Source organism: Mizuhopecten yessoensis, unplaced genomic scaffold (genome assembly GCF_002113885.1).
Source record: "Mizuhopecten yessoensis strain PY_sf001 unplaced genomic scaffold, ASM211388v2 scaffold715491, whole genome shotgun sequence".
In the NCBI taxonomy this organism is placed as follows: domain Eukaryota; kingdom Metazoa; phylum Mollusca; class Bivalvia; order Pectinida; family Pectinidae; genus Mizuhopecten; species Mizuhopecten yessoensis.
The window spans coordinates 1-18,230 of NW_018479644.1; the positions used below are offsets into that span (position 1 = coordinate 1).

The following is an 18,230-nucleotide window of genomic DNA, read 5'->3' on the forward strand; positions in this document are numbered from 1 at the left end:
ACATCCAGTGAACCACAGACCATTGTCTGTAGGACATTAGGATTCGGTGACTTTTATTTCTCTCTTTTTTATGTTTTAGAAAAACACAGAGGATTTGCTTTCATCGAGTTTGAACTTCTGGAGGTGAGATTTATATAGAAACATATATAAAATATATAGAGGATATTAGTTAGTTTCCCATTGTTCACAACAGATTTCTAGTTACATATAGCATGATGATTTTCAAAATAAAAATCTTTGTATACTGAAATTTATCTCCTGATCAAATAGCATGTATTCATATTCAAAAGAAGGTTACAAGTAAGCTTACATATATATTGACAAGATTAAGGTAAAATGATGTACTTACATAAAGGTTACTAACAGGTAGTGTATTTTTGTTTGTTCCAGGATTCTGCAGCTGCTGTGGATAACATGGTAAGTTTCCTATTTACTACTAATGTGAGGTGAATAGGACTTATGTCTTATTTGTACAAGTGTATATACTGTTAACATTTGTACAAGTGTATATACTGTTAACATATCTGTGTATGGTAATAAATTGTCTCCATATGATTAGACATTTTAAAGTTTTGCAGTGTTAATTCACAGATTTGTTTGTTGTTTACAGAATGAATCTGAACTGTTTGGCAGAACAATCAGAGTGAACATAGCTAAGCCAATGAAAATCAAGGATGGAGCGTCAAGAGCAGGTATGTAGTGTGTGTTTCCTACCAGGGGTTTGTGTAGGCATGTAGTGTGTGTTTCCTACCAGGGGTTTGTGTAGGTATGTAGTGTGTATTTCCTACAAGAGGTTTGTGTAGGTATGTAGTGTGTATTTACTACCAGGGGTTTGTGTTGGTATGAAGTGTGTATTTCCTACCAAGGGTTTGTGTAGGTATGAAGTGTGTATTTACTACCAGGGGTTTGTGTTGGTATGTAGTGTGTGTTTCCTTCCAGGGGTTTGTGTAGATATGTAGTGTGTGTTTCATTCCAGGGGTTTGTGTAGGTATGTAGTGTATATTTACTACCAGGGGTTTGTGTTGGTTTGTAGTGTGTATTTCCTACCCAGGGTTTGTGTAGGTATGTAGTGTGTATTTCCTACCAGGGGTTTGTGTAGGTATGTAGTGTGTGTTTCATTCCAGGGTTTGTTTAGGTATGTAGTGTGTATTTCCTACCAGAGGTTTGTGTAGGTATGTAGTGTGTATTTCCTACCAGGGGTTTGTGTAGGTATGTAGTGTGTGTTTCATTCCAGGGTTTGTGTAGGTATGTAGTGTATATTTACTACCAGGGGTTTGTGTTGGTATGTAGTGTGTGTTTCCTACCAGGGGTTTGTGTAGGTATGTAGTGTGTATTTCCTACCCAGGGGTTGTGTAGGTATGTAGTGTATATTTACTACCAGGGGTTTGTGTTGGTATGTAGTGTGTGTTTCATTCCAGGGTTTGTGTAGGTATGTAGTGTGTGTCTCATTCCAGGGTTTGTGTAGGTATGTAGTGTGTATATCCTACCAGGGGTTTGTATAGATATGTAGTGTGTATTTCCTACCCAGGGTTTGTGTAGGTATGTAGTGTGTATTTCCTACCAGGGGTTTGTATAGATATGTAGTGTGTATTTCCTACCAGAGGTTTGTGTTGGTATGTAGTGTGTATTTCCTACCAGGGGTTTGTGTAGGCATGTAGTGTGTATTTCATTCCAGGGTTTGTGTAGGTATGTAGTGTGTATTTCCTACCAGGGGTTTGTTTAGGTATGTAGTGTGTATTTCCTACCAGGGGTTTGTGTAGGCATGTAGTGTGTATTTCCTACCAGGGGTTTGTTTAGGTATGTAGTGTGTATTTCCTACCAGGGGTTTGTGTAGGTATGTAGTGTGTGTATTCTACCAGGGGTTTGTGGTCCTACATTGTATTTTACAGTATATGTACATCGTTACAAATGATGATGTGGTTTTAATATTGAGAATATTTTTTTGATGTATATATGTATATTTAATATGTGATCACCTAACAAGCTTCAGATGTGCTAAACTTTTATTTTCAAACCAAACAGAATCACTTGTTAGTATGATAAGACTGATGTAGAAAAAGTATCCTGATAGAACAAGGTTACATAGGAATAATTGGTTAAACAAGAACATAACCTTTCAGGAGCTTGTATTTAGACAAAGTAAAAGGAACCTAGAAATGTATAACAATACAAGATAAGAACATGACAGCAGGAACTTTAATGGTGGAAGGTTGATGTCTATACAAACAATTGATCAGGTGTGTGAAACACCAAAGAAATTTGGGGTGAAGTCCCTACTTCAGCTACCCATTCCAGTGTGCATAAAATTCTACGATTTGACTTAAGCCACATGACCTTTTAATATATATAATTCGCTAGATGGATCAAGGACAACACTGGTATTGTTGAAAACATTTGGTTTTCTGATAAGGCACATTTTGGTCTTAATGGAATTGTGAACAAGAGAAATTGTTGATACTTGGGTAGTGAAAAACCAAATGTGTATCTAGAGAAACCAGGAAACAAGTTACTCATTTTGGACAGCAATTAAGTTGTAAGGCATAATCAGTAGGCCTTACTTTTTCCGAGATATCACTGGAGAGACCCAGACTGTTAACAGTGAACATTACGTTGATATTCTAAAGAAAACGTTTCTGCCAAGTTTGTGCAGGAGAGGTATAAACCCAATTAATATATTGCTTTCAGCAGGATGGAGCAATTCCTCACAAAAAAAAATATATTGCGAGGTTGCAAAAACAGATTTGAGGAAAACTTAAAGAAGGTCAATGGATGGCTTCCTCATTTCCCTGATTTGAATCTCCTGGACTTTTAATAGCTCACCGGGTCCGAAGGACCAAGGTGAGCTTATGCCATACCGTGGCGTCCGTCGCGCGTCTGTCAACAATTTGTTCAAATGACTTCTTCTTAACTGCTGATTGGAATTTAACTAAATTTGACTGGAAGCATCCATAGGTGGTGGGGAATCAAAATTGTACAAATTGTGGGGCTGACCCTCCAGAGGGCTGAGGGGCGGGGCAAAAAGGGGGCAATTTGGCTATATTGCTTTAAGCACCTTCTTCTCTGGAACTAAGAGATGGATATCAACCATATTTTACTGGAAGCATCCTTAGGTGGTGAGGATTCAAAATTGTACAAATGGTGGGGCTGGCCCCCCAGGGGGCTGAGGGCAGGGCCAAAAGGGTTATTTGGCTATATTGCTTTAAGCGACTTCTCTGGAACTGAGAGATGGATGTCAACTATATTTGACTGGAAGCATCCCTAGGTGGTGGGGATTCGAAATTGTACAAATGGTGGGGCTGACCCACCAGGGGGCTGAGGGCGGGGCCAAAAGGTGGCAATTTGACTATATTGCTATAAACAACTTCTTCTGTAGAACTATGTCATGGATATCAATCATATTTGGTTGAAAGCATTCATGGGAGGCAGGGATTTAGAATTGTACAAATGGTGTGGCTGACACCCCGGACTAAGGGGTGGGGCCAAAAAAGGTTTATTACTTGGATATGGTTGAGATCCCCACCATACTACCATATATACAATTGCTGAGTATAAAGAAAGGAATGCACATTTGCTTCCAGGATGGCCCTAGGGTCTGTCCCCACCCTTGGAGACATAGTCCTTGGGCCATAGCTTTAAAACGGTTGAGATCCCCACCCCACAACTATATACAAATGATGGGCATAAAGAGCCGAATGCAGTCATGATATTAGAATAGACCCTGGGGTCTGAATGAACCCCTAGGGACCTAGTTTCTTAGTCACAGCTTGGAAACAGTTGAAATCCCCCCCCTATAACCATATATTCAATTGCTGAGTATAAAGAGATGAATGCACATATGCTTCCAGGATGGCCTTGGGGACTGCCCCACCCTTGTAGACTTAACCCCTGGGTCATAACTTCGAAATGGTTAAGATCCCCACCCCAAAACTATAAATACAATTGTTGGGCATAAAGAGACGAATGCAGTCATGATATTAGAATTGGCCCCAGGGTCTGTCCCACCCTTGAAGACTTAACCCCTGAGTAATAACTTTGAAACGGTTGAGATCCCCACCCCAAAACTATATATACAAATGCTGGGAAAAAGGGACAAATGCAGTCATGATATTAGAATTGATCCTGGGGTCTGGCTACAACACTAATGACCTAGTTTCTGAGTCACAGCTTGGAAACAGTTGAGATCCCCACCCCATAACCATACATAAAATTGCTGGGCATGAAAAATCTAATACAGATATGCTACAAAGTTTGGCCTTGGGGTCTGGCATATTCCCTTGGATCTTATTTGGAGAATATTTTGCCATGATTGCTTAGATATCCAGGTGAGCGATACAGGCCCACTGGGCCTCTTGTTTCTGGAGATACTTGAAAGACATAATACATAACCCCCAAGCCTGACACATTACTGGTAACTGAACTAAAATTCATAATTAGGAGAGACATTAGAAACATTTCTGCTGAAACATGTGCGACAGTAATCGTGAATTTCAGAAAGATATTTTCCAAAAAGGACGTCAGTTTGAGCATATCCAATAAATGGAAGAATTTGTTGATATCTGCAAAAACAAAAAACCATTTATGAAAACACTTGATATATATGTACGCATCATCTTCTTATTTGAATACAATGTACCATCAAAAGTTATTAACATTCAAAATAGACACATGTATTTTGGGACATTTTGTATGTTAAGTCTACCCACTAGTCTTTTAAAAAGGTGGTCCCATGCAGGCAAGGATACTGTTATCAAAGTAGGAAAATAAGTCATATCTTTAATATATTCAACGTTCTTTCTGCAATTAGATATGATGGCTGCATCAGTGCAAATTACTGACATATTAACTCGATGAATATCACTAAGGCAGTGAGTAACAGTCCTGATTAATTCAATGTCATGATGAAAACATATACCATGTATATATCACCTATATAATGTATGTATTTCTGAACAGTTTGGTCAGAGGACACCTGGCTACAGAAGCATGCTGGTGAAACATTGGATGACAAAATAGATGGAGAGGGCGAGGAAGAAGGCAAGGAAAATGGTGTTACTGGTGTGAAGAGGGCTGCGGAGGACACAGACACGGTAGGTACTAAGTGATGCCAACTTTCCAATTAAAAAGCTTTTTATTACTCTTTAATCAGCAGGACAATAATCATGTACACCTTTAATGGCCTTGCAATTTCCTCTTTAAATTATTAGAATTGATAACCATTTTCATACGACCGTCAAATTTGACAGTAGTATTATGGTGTGGCGTTGTCCGTCCATCCGGCGTAAACTTTGTTTGTCCAGCAATCTCCTCCTACATTTTTCGACTGATCTCTTTGAAACTTAGTATACATTATGATCATGATATGAAGTTGTGTCTCCCTTAAAAGAATTTTGATTCGACAATTTTCCAAAAGTTATTGCCCTTCGTTCATTTCAGTATTTTATTTTTGTCCGGATATCTCCTCCTACGTTTTTCGACCGATCTCTTTGAAACTTTGTATACATTATAATCATGATATGAAGTTGTGTCTCCCTTAAAGAAATTTGATTCGACAATTTTTCCTAAAGTTATTGTCCTTTGTTCATTTCAGTATTCGATTTTTGTCCGGAGATCTCCTACATTTTTCGACTGATCTCTTTGAAACTTGGTATACATTATAATCATGATATGAATTTGTGTCTCCCTTAAAAGAAATTTGATTCAACAGTTTTTAGCTCACCTGGCACGAAGTGCCAAGTGAGCTTATGCCATGGCGCGGCGTCCGTCGTCCGTCCGTTCGTCCGTCCGTCCGTTCGTCCGTCCGTCCTTCAACTTTTCCTTTGAACAACTTCTTCTGAAGAACGGACAGGCCTAGAGTCAAGATATTTGGCTGAAAGCTTCGTTGGTAGGAGTCCTAGTAAGTTTGAGAACGAAAATGACCTTGACCTGTTTTCAAGGTCACAGGGGTCAAATATGTCAAAAACTTCAAACGACTTCTTCTAGAGAACTAAAAGGTATAGAATCTTCATATTTGGCTGATGGCTTCCTGGGATAGAGCCCAACAAAGTTTGAGAATGAAAATGACCTTGACCTACTTTCAAGGTCACAGGGGTCAAATGTGTCAAACACTTCAAACGACTTCTTCTGAAGAACTGAAAGGTATATAATCTTTATATTTGGCTGGTGGCTTCCTGGGATAGAGCCCAACAAAGTTTGAGAATGAAAACTAGTTTGACCTACTTTCAAGGTCACAGGGGTCATATATGTCAAAAGCTTCAAATGACTTCTTCTGAAGAACTGAAAGGTATAGAATCTTTATTTTTGATTGATGGCTTCCTTGGATAGAGCCCGACAAAGTTTGAGAATGAAAATGACCTTGACCTTCTTTCAAGGTCACAGGAGTCAAATGTGTCAGACACTTCAAACGACTTCTTCTGAAGAACTGAAAGGTATATAATCTCTATATTTGGCTTGTAGCTTCCTAGGAAAGAGCCGAACAAAGTTTGAGAATGAAAATGACCTTGACCTTCTTTTAAGGTCACATGAGGCAGATATGTCAAACACTTTAAACGACTTCTTCTGAAGAACTGGTAGTTATAAAATCTTAATATTTGGCAGGTGGCTTCCTGGGAAAGAGCCAAACAAAGTTTGCGAATGAAAATGACCTTGACCTACTTTCAAGGTCACAGCGTTCAAATATGTCAAACAGTTCAAACAGCTTCTTCTGAAGAATTAAAAGGCATAAAATTATAATATTTGGCTGGTGACTTCCCGGGATAGAGCTCACCAAAGTTTGCAAATGAAAATGACCTCAACCTACTTTAGAGGTCACAGAGGTCAACAACATTTTAATGGATTTGTTCTTGAGAACTAAAAGGAATGGATTCATAAGATTTGGCTGGTAGCTTTTTGGAATAGAGCTAACCAATTTGAGAAGGAAAATAATATTGACCTACTCACAAGATCACAGGGAAAAATATGTCAGCAACTTCTGAAGAAGAATCAAAAAGCATAGAATCTTATAATAATATTTTGCTGGTAGTTTCAACAGATGGAGCCAACAAAGTTTGCGAGGGAAATATTTGTAGTGCAATATAATATTTAATGAGAATATTTTGCTATGACTGCTTAAATATTCAGGTGAGCGATACAGGCCCTCTTGGGCCTCTTGTTACAAAAGTTATTGCCCTTTGTTCATTTCAGTTATTGATTTTTTGTCAGAAGATTCTCTCCTACATTTTTAGCTCACCTGGCCCGAAGGGCCAAGTGAGCTTATGGCATGGTGCAGCGTCCGTCGTCCGTCCGCCGTACGGCATCAATATTTTACTTTAAACAATTTCTTCTTAATAACCGCAAGGCCTAGGGTGATGATATTTGACCAGAAGCAAACTGGGATGAAGGGCTACAAAGGTTGTTCAAATAAATGACCTTCATCTTTTTTCAAGGTCACAGGGGTCAAATATGTTTAAAACTTTACACAACTTCTTCTGAATAACCAAAATGCCCAGGGTGATGATATTTGGCAAGTAGCATGCTGGGATAAAAGGGCTACCAAGTTTGTTCAAATGAATGGCCTTCATCCATTTTCAAGGTCACAGGGGTCAATTGTCTTAAAAAATCTTTCTACAACTTCCTCTGAATAACTAAGAGGCCTAGGATATTGATATTTGGCAAGTAACATGCTGGGATGAATGGCTACCAAGTTTGTTCAAATGAATGACCTTTAAATATATTCAAGGTCACAGGGGTCAAATATGTTTAAAAACTTTAAACAACAACTTCTCAATAACCAAAAGGCCTAGGAGGATGCTATTTGGCCAGTAGCATGACGTGATTAAGGGCTACCAAGTTGTTTAAATGAATGACCTTGACTGATATTCAAGGTCACAGGGGTCAAATATGTTTAAAACCTTGAAACAACTTCTTCTAAATAACCAAGGAGCCTAGGATGATGATATTTGGCAAGTAGCATGCTGGGATGAAGGTCTACTAAGTTTGTTCAAATGAATGACCTTGACAAATATTCAATGTCACAATGAGGAAATGTGTTTAAAACATTTAAACAGCTTCTCCTCAATAACCACAAGTCCTAGGATAATGATATTTGGCCAGTAGCATGCTGGGATGAAGGGCTACCAAGTTTGTTCAAATAAATGACTTTGACAAATATTCAAGGTCACAGGGGTCAAACATATTTGAAACCTTTATACAACTTCTTCTAACTAACTAAGAGGCCTAGGGTTATGATATTTGGCAAGTAACATGCTGGGATGATGGGCTACCAAGTTTGTTCAAATGAATGACCTTTACTTATATTCAAGGTCACAGGGGTCAAATATGTTTGAAACCTTTATACAACCTCTTCTTAATAACAAAGAGGCCAAGGGTTATGATATTTGGCAAGTAGCATGCTAGGATGAAGGGCTACCAAGTTTGTTCAAATGAATGACCTTGACAAATATTCAATGTCACAATGAGGAAATGTGTTTAAAACATTTAAACAACTTCTCCTCAATAACCACAAGTCCTAGGATAATGATATTTGGCCAGTAGCATGCTGGGATGAAGGGCTACCAAGTTTGTTCAAATAAATGGCTTTGACAAATATTCAAGGTCACAGGGGTCAAACATGTTTGAAACCTTTATACAACTTCTTCTAACTAACTAAGAGGCCTAGGGTTATGATATTTGGCAAGTAACATGCTGGGATGATGGGCTACCAAGTTTGTTCAAATGAATGACCTTTACTTATATTCAAGGTCACAGGGGTCAAATATGTTTGAAACCTTTATACAACCTCTTCTTAATAACAAAGAGGCCAAGGGTTATGATATTTGGCAAGTAGCATGCTAGGATGAAGGGCTACCAAGTTTGTTCAAATGAATGACCTTGATATGTATATCCAAGGTCACAGGGGTTAAATATGTTTCAAAAAAACTTTAAACAACTTCTCAATTAGCAAAAGGCCAAGGGTGATGATATTTGGCCATTCACAGTCTGGGATGAAGGGCTACCAAGTTTGTTAAAATTTATGACATTTGCTATATTCAAGGTCACAGTGGTCATATTTTTAAATCTTTTAATAGGTTCTTATGAATCAACCACTGATATTCTGCCTTTAGATGTATTTTAGTCCACCTTTAAGATAACAAGTGTGAGAGTAATACCAGGTGAGCGATTCAGGCCCATTGGGCCTCTTGTTTATAGCATACCAGCTAACCTCTCTTAGAATGATGCAGATCTTATTTCAATGAAAGAAAGTATATAACACTATATGGCATTCGACGGGCGTATTTTGTTCCGCCCCACAGTACTCTTGTTGTTAAATTATATAAATAATTGCCATTATATTTTTCTTGAGGTGTTATATTTATATTATTGTCATCAATGATTAAATAAAGGTACAGTTTATGTCAAAATGTTGCTACATTGTACTACATGTATATGTGTAGTGTGAACTTTAAGATAGAACAGTGTCATATTTGATGGTTTGTGGCAGTTTGTGGCAGTATGGAATATCTATACCATGTATTTGTTTTTCTGATTTAGACAACTGCATCAGCACCTAAGAGGAGCAAAGGGAATCCACAGGTTTACTTAGATATCAAAGTTGGCAGTCGGACGTCTGGACGGGTGGTAATAGAACTTCGGGCAGACGTCGTTCCTAAAACTGCAGGTAAACTGTCACGGCCATACCCTTCTCTCTGGTGAAGGCCAAATAAATCAATCTTTGGTTCTCAAGCACTTTTCCAAAAGTCCTGCAGTAATAATCACTACCGTAATACATCACCAGTGTAGAACACATCACTGTGACTTTTTTTGTTAAATGTTATTTTATTTCTTTTTTTGATTAGGTTACAAAGCTTGAATTTCCCCACCATAGAAATGAATGTTATATATCTCATTCTCAGGATGAACTTCCCATTAGAAAAGCTGTACATACAAATGTAATTCTGAAGGAAGTATTTGTTACTGAATCCACTGAAAACGTTCCATGAAAGCTTTGTATTTGTCATTATTTATTCTTTCGAACTAATAACAGAACTCATTTGTGGCAGATATCTAACTTACGAAACTAACAATTCTGGAAATTATGAATTCCAAAGTGTTATCCAAACCTCAAATTTTAAGGTAGTGTAACATATGTTTTAAGAATAATATCGGCATCAAAACTACCACAATGTTTAAATTATTAAAATCACAAATACCTGTTAAGTGGTAAGATGCAAGTTCTCCTCATCATTAGATATCAAATCCTTTGCTGCTGAAACACTAGGTTTCAAATATTTAGAGTCATTTACAAACATCATAGCCAAAAAGTGCTGTTTGTTTCATCAGCAATGTATCATGTATTATAGATTGGTAATCCAAAAGTTGACTGTTTTTTATCTGTTTCAGAGAACTTCCGATGCCTCTGCACACATGAGAAAGGATTTGGTTTCAAAGGCAGCAGTTTCCACAGAGTTATCCCCCAGTTTGTATCCTTGATTGTTACAAAGCGTAACACGATATAACACCGGGCAAACAAAAAAAAAGAGAAATCATTACACTTGTAATTCTTACCTGACCAAACTTGGCGACCCCAGGCAAAATCTTCATACTGATGAGCTGAAAAGCTCAAAGTAATAAAGAACTTGAACAATGGAAGACACATCGATATAGCTATAATTTGTAACAAATGAAAAGTATGTTATGTGCAAACATGGATTACTCGGTGTACTTGTCTGAACAAGGTAAATTTGTCCAATGAACTCCATTACCAGGAAATACTATTGTATTCCATTGTAATAATAATAATGAAAAATCAATACCCACTAATCTTAATTTCACAAATTTGGTGCAAAAGTTGATTTTCTTTAAGGTCTTCAGTTGATTTCCACTCTGCTGAATGCATGATTTATTTGTCAGTATGTATACCTGGTTTAAAAAATCTACAAAAGCTAACCCCAGAAATCTATAGCCATGACACAATGAGTAAGTTTGCTTCTCCCTGAACCTATAGTAGATGTGTCAAGGAGGAGATTTCACCAACCACAACGGTACTGGGGGCAAGTCCATATATGGGCGCAAGTTTGAAGACGAAAATTTCATCTTAAAACATACAGCATCAGGTAAGAAATTAGTTTTCCTCATAAAGAGAAGAATTAGTTATAATTAAAGATAAGTGCTTGTGGTTTCCACAAAAAATTAAAAAAAACACCAAAATGACATTGCATACAACTAAATGCTGACCTGTATGCGTTTTTCCATGTTGTAGGTACTATGTCAATGATGCTGACCTGTATGTGTTTTTCCATGTTGTAGGTACTATGTCAATGGCTAACTCGGGTCCCAATAGCAATGGATCACAGTTCTTCATTTGTACTGAAAAAACAGATTGGTGAGTGGGGTTTGTTTATGAATTTATTAAGTATTCAAGACAAGTCGGTATCAAGTTGAATAAAAAAAAATCATGTATTGCCTTACCATGTACATAGTCTGAAAAGTCAGGTAACTTACATTGTAGCATCTGTATATCATCTTTTCCTTTAAAGACTACTAGTTCATAGTTAATAACTGTTTCTTTTTTAGTATGCCCCCGCCATTTAATGGGGGGGGGGCTATAGTATTGCCCAGGAGTGGGGGCATTTATGTCTTACAGACATTTTCTAGTTTTTTATAAATTAAAAACAAAGGAATTTTGGACAAAACACGATATTGTGTTGAAATTTCATCGCTAAGCAATTTCAACCATTCAGAAATTAATATTACATATACCACGCCAAACAATGCGGTATATATCATCATTTTGCGTTGTGTGTTTTTAAGGTAAAGTTAGGTTAAAGCCTGAAAAAGTCTGTCATTGGAGTGGGGGGAATAAAATCATATTGTAAGCACATGCTTAGGGCAAAGATGACTTTTGGGACGCTTTCGTTTATCGCGATCCAAACGGTTGAACCGGTTGGACCAGAGTTGATCGTTTATTAAATAAGGTTGGACCCAGTAATCAGATGCTGTTTTCAGGCAAGTCTTGACAAAGCCTTGCAAGGCCTGCATTAACTTTTGCAGGTCTGCCAGGATTTATACCAAAAAAATACTACACTTAAAAACTGACGAACTGGTTGTTACGCATAAACGAACAGGCCCTAGGTCTTAAATTCTTATCAAACCATATCTAAAACCTTTAAAAGAAAATTTAGCTCAGTTAGTAGAAAAATCTGACATGATGAATATAAGTGTCATGGAATTAGTCAACCCTACATCATCAAAGTACAAATAAAAACGTAGCAAAATACAACTTAATAGTTTAAGTAAGAAGCATTTATTCAAGTTATCTCCCTTTCCACAGCTTAATCTTTGATACTCTAGTATATAAACTGATCATGTTTAAAGTGTTAGAGAATGACTGGTTAGTTGACAATGTGCAACCCCTACACACCGACCCCAAGTCTACCCATATGTATGTGGATAAGGATAACTCACTGATTCAGGGCCTATTTATCTGTTTCTTTATATTTACAGACAAAAATTATTGAAAATTAATTAAACAATAACTGGTTGTCTGGATGTAATCATTGTTGATATAATTACGAGTGGCCTCTGGCAAATCCCATAAAACCCGCTATATCAACAATAATTACATCCAGACAACCAGGTATTTTTTATATTTACATATTTTTCTTTTTTAAGACATATTCCTACAAAAACCATTTGCCCTGCCTCAAAATACATTTCAGGCGGCCATTTTGTTTGTTTACATATATTCCTACACCTGAAACAGGCAGTTGTAATTATAGTCGAGCAGTTGTAATTATAGCCTATATAATTACACTTGCCCTCTAACACTGTTGTAATGGGACGGCGCGGGGGCAAATGTAAATATTTATTCGTAATACTGTATTATGTACTAGTCACTGAACTTTCTAATTTCTGTTAAAATATAAACCATGACTTCTAAACTGTTGAATTGCATTTGATGAAACAGATTAGATGTCATAAATGTATGTCAGGTTTGGATGGCAAAGGACTAGGACCGTTAAAAGTAGTTTTTCGGCCTCATCAGGGATTTTGAATTTACTGATATTTTCGTAATCTGGAATAAATGAAGTATGCAAATATGAAATTTCAAATTAATATGACAACTGGTTAAGGAGATATAGCTTTACAAAGAGAGACATAAACCCCTATTTTCACAAGAAAGTGTGTGAATATAATCATCTGTTATGCGCTATTTGGTTGAAAACAGGCTATTTTGAAGGAAATTAACCAAACACTCTTCAATTTTTGAAAGCCTCCGCATGCAACATTTTTTTTTATACCAGTGTTCATTCATAGAAAGGAATTTTTGTTTGTCACATGCCGAGGCTTTCATTTATGCATGCTAAATGTCCCGAAACACCATATATTGGGCTATTTCTGCATAGCAACGCAATTTCGCATCTATGCATGTGCATTGGAAAAAATCTGCACCAAGAAAGATAGCCCCAATTAACCAATATGATGTTTATAGCAGAAAATGGTAAATAATTAGGGCCCCGTATCGGAGATACGGGTGCCCTAATGTAATCAGTGTCTGTCCGTCCGTCCATCTTCCTTTCTGTCTGTCCATCCACAAATTTTGTTCCTGGTTGATAACTTTAGTATTTATTGACCGATTCACATGAAACTTTGTCAAGATGTTCAGTTCACAAAAATGAGTATTGCACTGGTATTTACATTTCTGTTAGCCAAGCAAATATGGAGGTGGAAGGAAACAAGACTCACATCATAGTACATGTAAAATGTATGTTTTGCTTCCTTGCGATTCTTTTTGAAGCCAAAATGTTAAACATCAAGCTCAGCTATATGGGCAGATTGCTTCTTGATGATTATGGGGGATATGTTGCCACAAGACGGGGCCCTTGCTGATAACTTTAGTATTTATTGACCGATTTACATGAAACTTGGTCAAGATGTTCAGTTCACAAAAATACACACTGAGGTAAAAAGCCAAAGTCCAAGGTTAAGATCATTAGGTTAAAATGTCCAGGTAAAATTTTGCATCTTTTCAGTGATGAACATTTTGTTATGACATGATGAAGCAAAGTTGATCAGAATTAAACAAGGAGTCAATTGACCAAAGGTCAAGGTCAGAGGTCAAGGTCAAAGGTCAAGGTCAAATTTTGTAGCTTTTCACTAATGAGCATTTTATGACATCATGAAGCAAAGTTGGTCGGAATTAAACAAAGAGACACACTGAGGTAAAGAGTCGAGGTCAAAGATCAAGGTCATTAGGATCAAAGGTCCAGGTCAAATTTTGCATCTTTTCACCGATGAACATTTTGTTATGACATGATGAAGCAAAGTTGATCAGAATTAAACAAGGAGTCAACTGATCAAAGGTCAAGGTCAATGGATCAAAGGTCAAGGTCAAATTTTGTAGCTTTTCACTGATGAGCATTTTATGACATTATGAAGCAAAGTTTGTCAGAATTAAACAAATAGTCAACTGACCAAAGGTCAAGATCACTGGGTCATAGGTCAAGGTCAAATTTTGTATCTTTTCACCTATGAACATTTTGTTATGACACTATGAAGCAATGTTGGTCAGAATTAAACAAGGGGTCAACTGACTAAAGGTAAAGGTCATCGGGTCAAAGATCAAGGTTACATTTTGTATCTTTTCACTGGTGAACATTTCGTTATGACACTTTGAAGCAATGTTTGTTGGAATTAAACGAGGAGTCATTTGACCAAAGGTGAAGGTCACTGGGTCAAAGGTCAACATCAAATTTAGTATCTTTTCACTGATGAACATTTTGTTATGACATTATGAAGCAAAGTTGGTCGGAATTTAGCAAGGATTCAACTGACTTAAGGTCAAGGTCACTGTTCAGTTCAAATATTGTATCCTTTTACTGATGAACATTTTTTTAATGTTGTTATGAAGCAAAGTTGTTCCGAACTTAACACAGAGTCAATTGACCTAAGGTCCAGGTTATGGGGACCAAAGGTTCAAGGTCAAGGTCAAGTTTTGTATTTTTCACTGATGAACATTTTTGTTATGATATTATGAAGCAAAGTTGGTTGGAATTAAAGAATAACTCAACTGACCAAAGATCAGGGTCACTGGGTTAAAGGTCAGGTCATTTGGGTCCAAAGGTGAAAGGCACACTGAGGTAAAAAGTCGAGGTCAAAGATCAAGGTCATTAGGTTCAAAGGTCCAGGTCAAATTTTGCATCTTTTCATCGATGAACATTTTGTTATGACATGATGGAGCAAAGTTGGTCGGAATTAAAGAATAAGTCAAATGACCAAAGATCAGGGTCAGTGGGTTAAAGGTCAGGTCATTTGGGTCCAAAGGTGAAAGGCAAAGCAGATCTCTGACTTTGACCTTCGATCTTGATGGAGGAGGTATTTAAGGTGAAATAAAACTAATCAAAGCTAACCAATGAGTATTGCACTGGTATTTACATTTCTGTTAGCCAAGCAAATATGGAGGTGGAAGGAAACAAGACTCACATCATAGTACATGTAAAATGTATGTTTTGCTTCCTTGCGATTCTTTTTGAAGTCAAAATGTCAAACATCAAGCTCAGCTATATGGGCAGATTGCTTCTTGATGATTATGGGGGATATATTGCCACAAGACGGGGCCCTTACTGACCTGTCAGTGTTCTAGTTCATTTTTTTTTTTTAAATATGAACTATGTATTGCAAGATCGAGGTCACTTCCATGGGTCAAAAGTCAACGATCTTATTCTTGCATTGGGCCTAACTATAGCAAAAGGGTTTGAAAAGGATTTTAATTAACTTTAGCCAAAATCCTATTTGTTGCATAATCCTTTTTGTCTGTGCCTTGAGTTGAGACAGTACAATGGGAGTTATAATTTCGTTTTTAATTTAACCGTCAGAGAGAGAAATTGGTTCCGTGTTTGAAGAACCAAAATTACGCAATGTACAGTATTACTTTCCTCCTTAATTGTGAAAATTTAAATGGAAATCATATAAAGTTGTTGGAAAATGATCAATGGCTACTTGTTTCTAATTACAGGCTGGATGGTAAACACGTGGTGTTTGGCAGGGTGATAGAAGGCTACGAGATCGTGAGGAAAATGGAGGTAAACAATATCTGTGATCAATAACTTATAAGTAAGGACTTTGTTAGAGAGACAATAAATGGAATTTTAATTTATTATTTGGAATGTGATAGGCTATAGCTTTTTGTCAGATATTGCAGGATGTCAGAATTAGACAGGTTTCTATATATTTGTCCCTAATCATTAGGGATCTAAGTCTGGTGTCTTACTCCTGAGTTTATGGGGATAAGAATGTACAGTTGATTGTAGAGGCTGTACTTTATGTTTCAGTGATTTATGTAATTATAATAGTATAGAATTTGTATAGAGTTGTGTCATTTCATAAAGATTCTTGAAAGAGCTTAATATGAAACAATATGAAAATATTAGTCTTTTTATGATATGTTAACGGATCTTTAATTCTCCTGTACATCAGATGAATATAGGATCTTTGATAATTTCTGTCTAATGTGAGATTAACTAAATGAGTAGAATTTCATTTCTGTGAGCCTTTCGCGCACTAAATAAAAGCCTAGGGACAAGTTCCACTAATTGGAGGAGAAAGTATCAGTATAAAAGACAATGATTGGACTAGATGTTGAAACTATCTTTTCATTTTCTTTTAGGCATGTGGAACAAAATCTGGGAAACCAACTGACAAAATTTCTATTACAAACTGTGGGGAACTAGTATGACATGGCTCCCTGACTTAATATAGAGATAGCACCAGTGAGAAGTTACCACGGTAACCCGACTATGACAGAGTACACCTAAACAAACCTGTCTGTACCTAATCATGTGACAGAAAATTGGCAAGGATGCTAAATGGTGTGTCAGGGCCTTCTGGAATCTGTGACAGCTTCAAGCTATCATGTTTGCTCGTGACCTTTGACCTGTTTTGAGTGTTTCAGTAAAAGTGCCTGACCTGTTTTGAGTGTTTCAGTAAGAGTACTCAACCTGTTACAGTATAGTACTACTGGTGGATGTCTGTACACCTGGTGTGCACTGCTGTGTAGTGACAGAGAACAAAACAAGCTCCAAGCATGATTAGTTCAAACGAATAACAGGTTCTGTATAACAATATGGGGATTTTGTAATTCATATACCAACACTTTATTCTGTTTTAATGTCTTGTTCTTTGAGGTCAGATTTGATACCCGATATATATAATGATAAATATGTTTTATTACAAACTTTTAAAGTCTTGTTAAATTGCCAGAACAGCTGAAGTAGGAGTGCCGTGAAAGATGTCTGGTACTACAGAGGGCAGGGACTTTTATAGAAAGAACAGTAAAATAAACTGTATATGAACAGCTGTTTTCAATGTATACAGGTCAGATTTATGTTATAGATCAACACTTGCTTGTTAACTAAATAAATGATGTTACATTGTATGAATTTTATAAATAAATGCAGATTTTGAGATCTTTTGTTCTTTATTGTATAACTTTCTGAGTGGAAACATTATTCCATTTTCAGTTCTCTGGACTAAATGTCCAATCAGTCTTCCTCTATGGTTTGTTGTCCATTTTCAGTCAGGCTGGCTAGTGTCAACTTTTTTTTAAAGTTTTAAATGATTTCTAAATAACTAAGATGCCTAGGGTAGTGATATTTGGCTAGAATCAGCTTGGACAAATTGCTATGAAGTTTGTTAAAATGAATGACCTTTATCCACCTTTAAGGCCACATGGGTCAGATTTGTTAATACGTTAAACAACTAATCAATAACCAAGCCTAGGTTGATGATATTTGGCCAATAGCATGCAGAGATGAAGGGATGTGAAGTTTGTTTAAATGAATGACTTATCCCACTGCCAAGGCTACAGGGATCAAATTTGTGAATACCTGCATTTTAAAAACTTCTTCTGAAAGTCTAGTAGTATGCTGGGATGAAGGGGTCTCAAGTGTGTTCAAATAAATGACATTGACCCGTTTTGAGGTCACAGCAGTCATGTAGATTAATGGTGTACTGTGATATGAAGTGTGGTTCTGCATTAACCAAAATAGAAAGGCAGATTGGTAAAACAACAAATCTGAGTGTCAAGAAAAACAAAATATACCAGCAAGGTTCTCAGCAATGATGGTTATAAAATATACCAACAACGGCTCAAAGGTGTACATCAATGATAGTTACAAAAATACCAACCACGACTCAAAGGTGTACAGCAATGGTAGTTATAAAATATACCAACCACAACTCAAAGGTGTACAGCAATG

The 18,230-nt window shown here is 36.9% G+C and overlaps 1 protein-coding gene across 1 annotated transcript; it reads left to right on the plus strand.

The window, feature by feature from the left end:
- Positions 1-72: 72 nt before the first annotated feature.
- Positions 73-17,438, plus strand: LOC110441104 (peptidyl-prolyl cis-trans isomerase-like; the record flags this gene model as incomplete). The annotated part of the gene is made up of 10 exons (XM_021484204.1): positions 73-123; positions 391-417; positions 611-692; positions 4,954-5,087; positions 9,526-9,652; positions 10,375-10,454; positions 10,982-11,087; positions 11,281-11,356; positions 15,989-16,055; positions 16,640-17,438. Coding segments are annotated over 10 exons (819 nt in total), but the record flags the coding sequence as incomplete, so codon positions are not given.
- Positions 17,439-18,230: the final 792 nt, after the last annotated feature.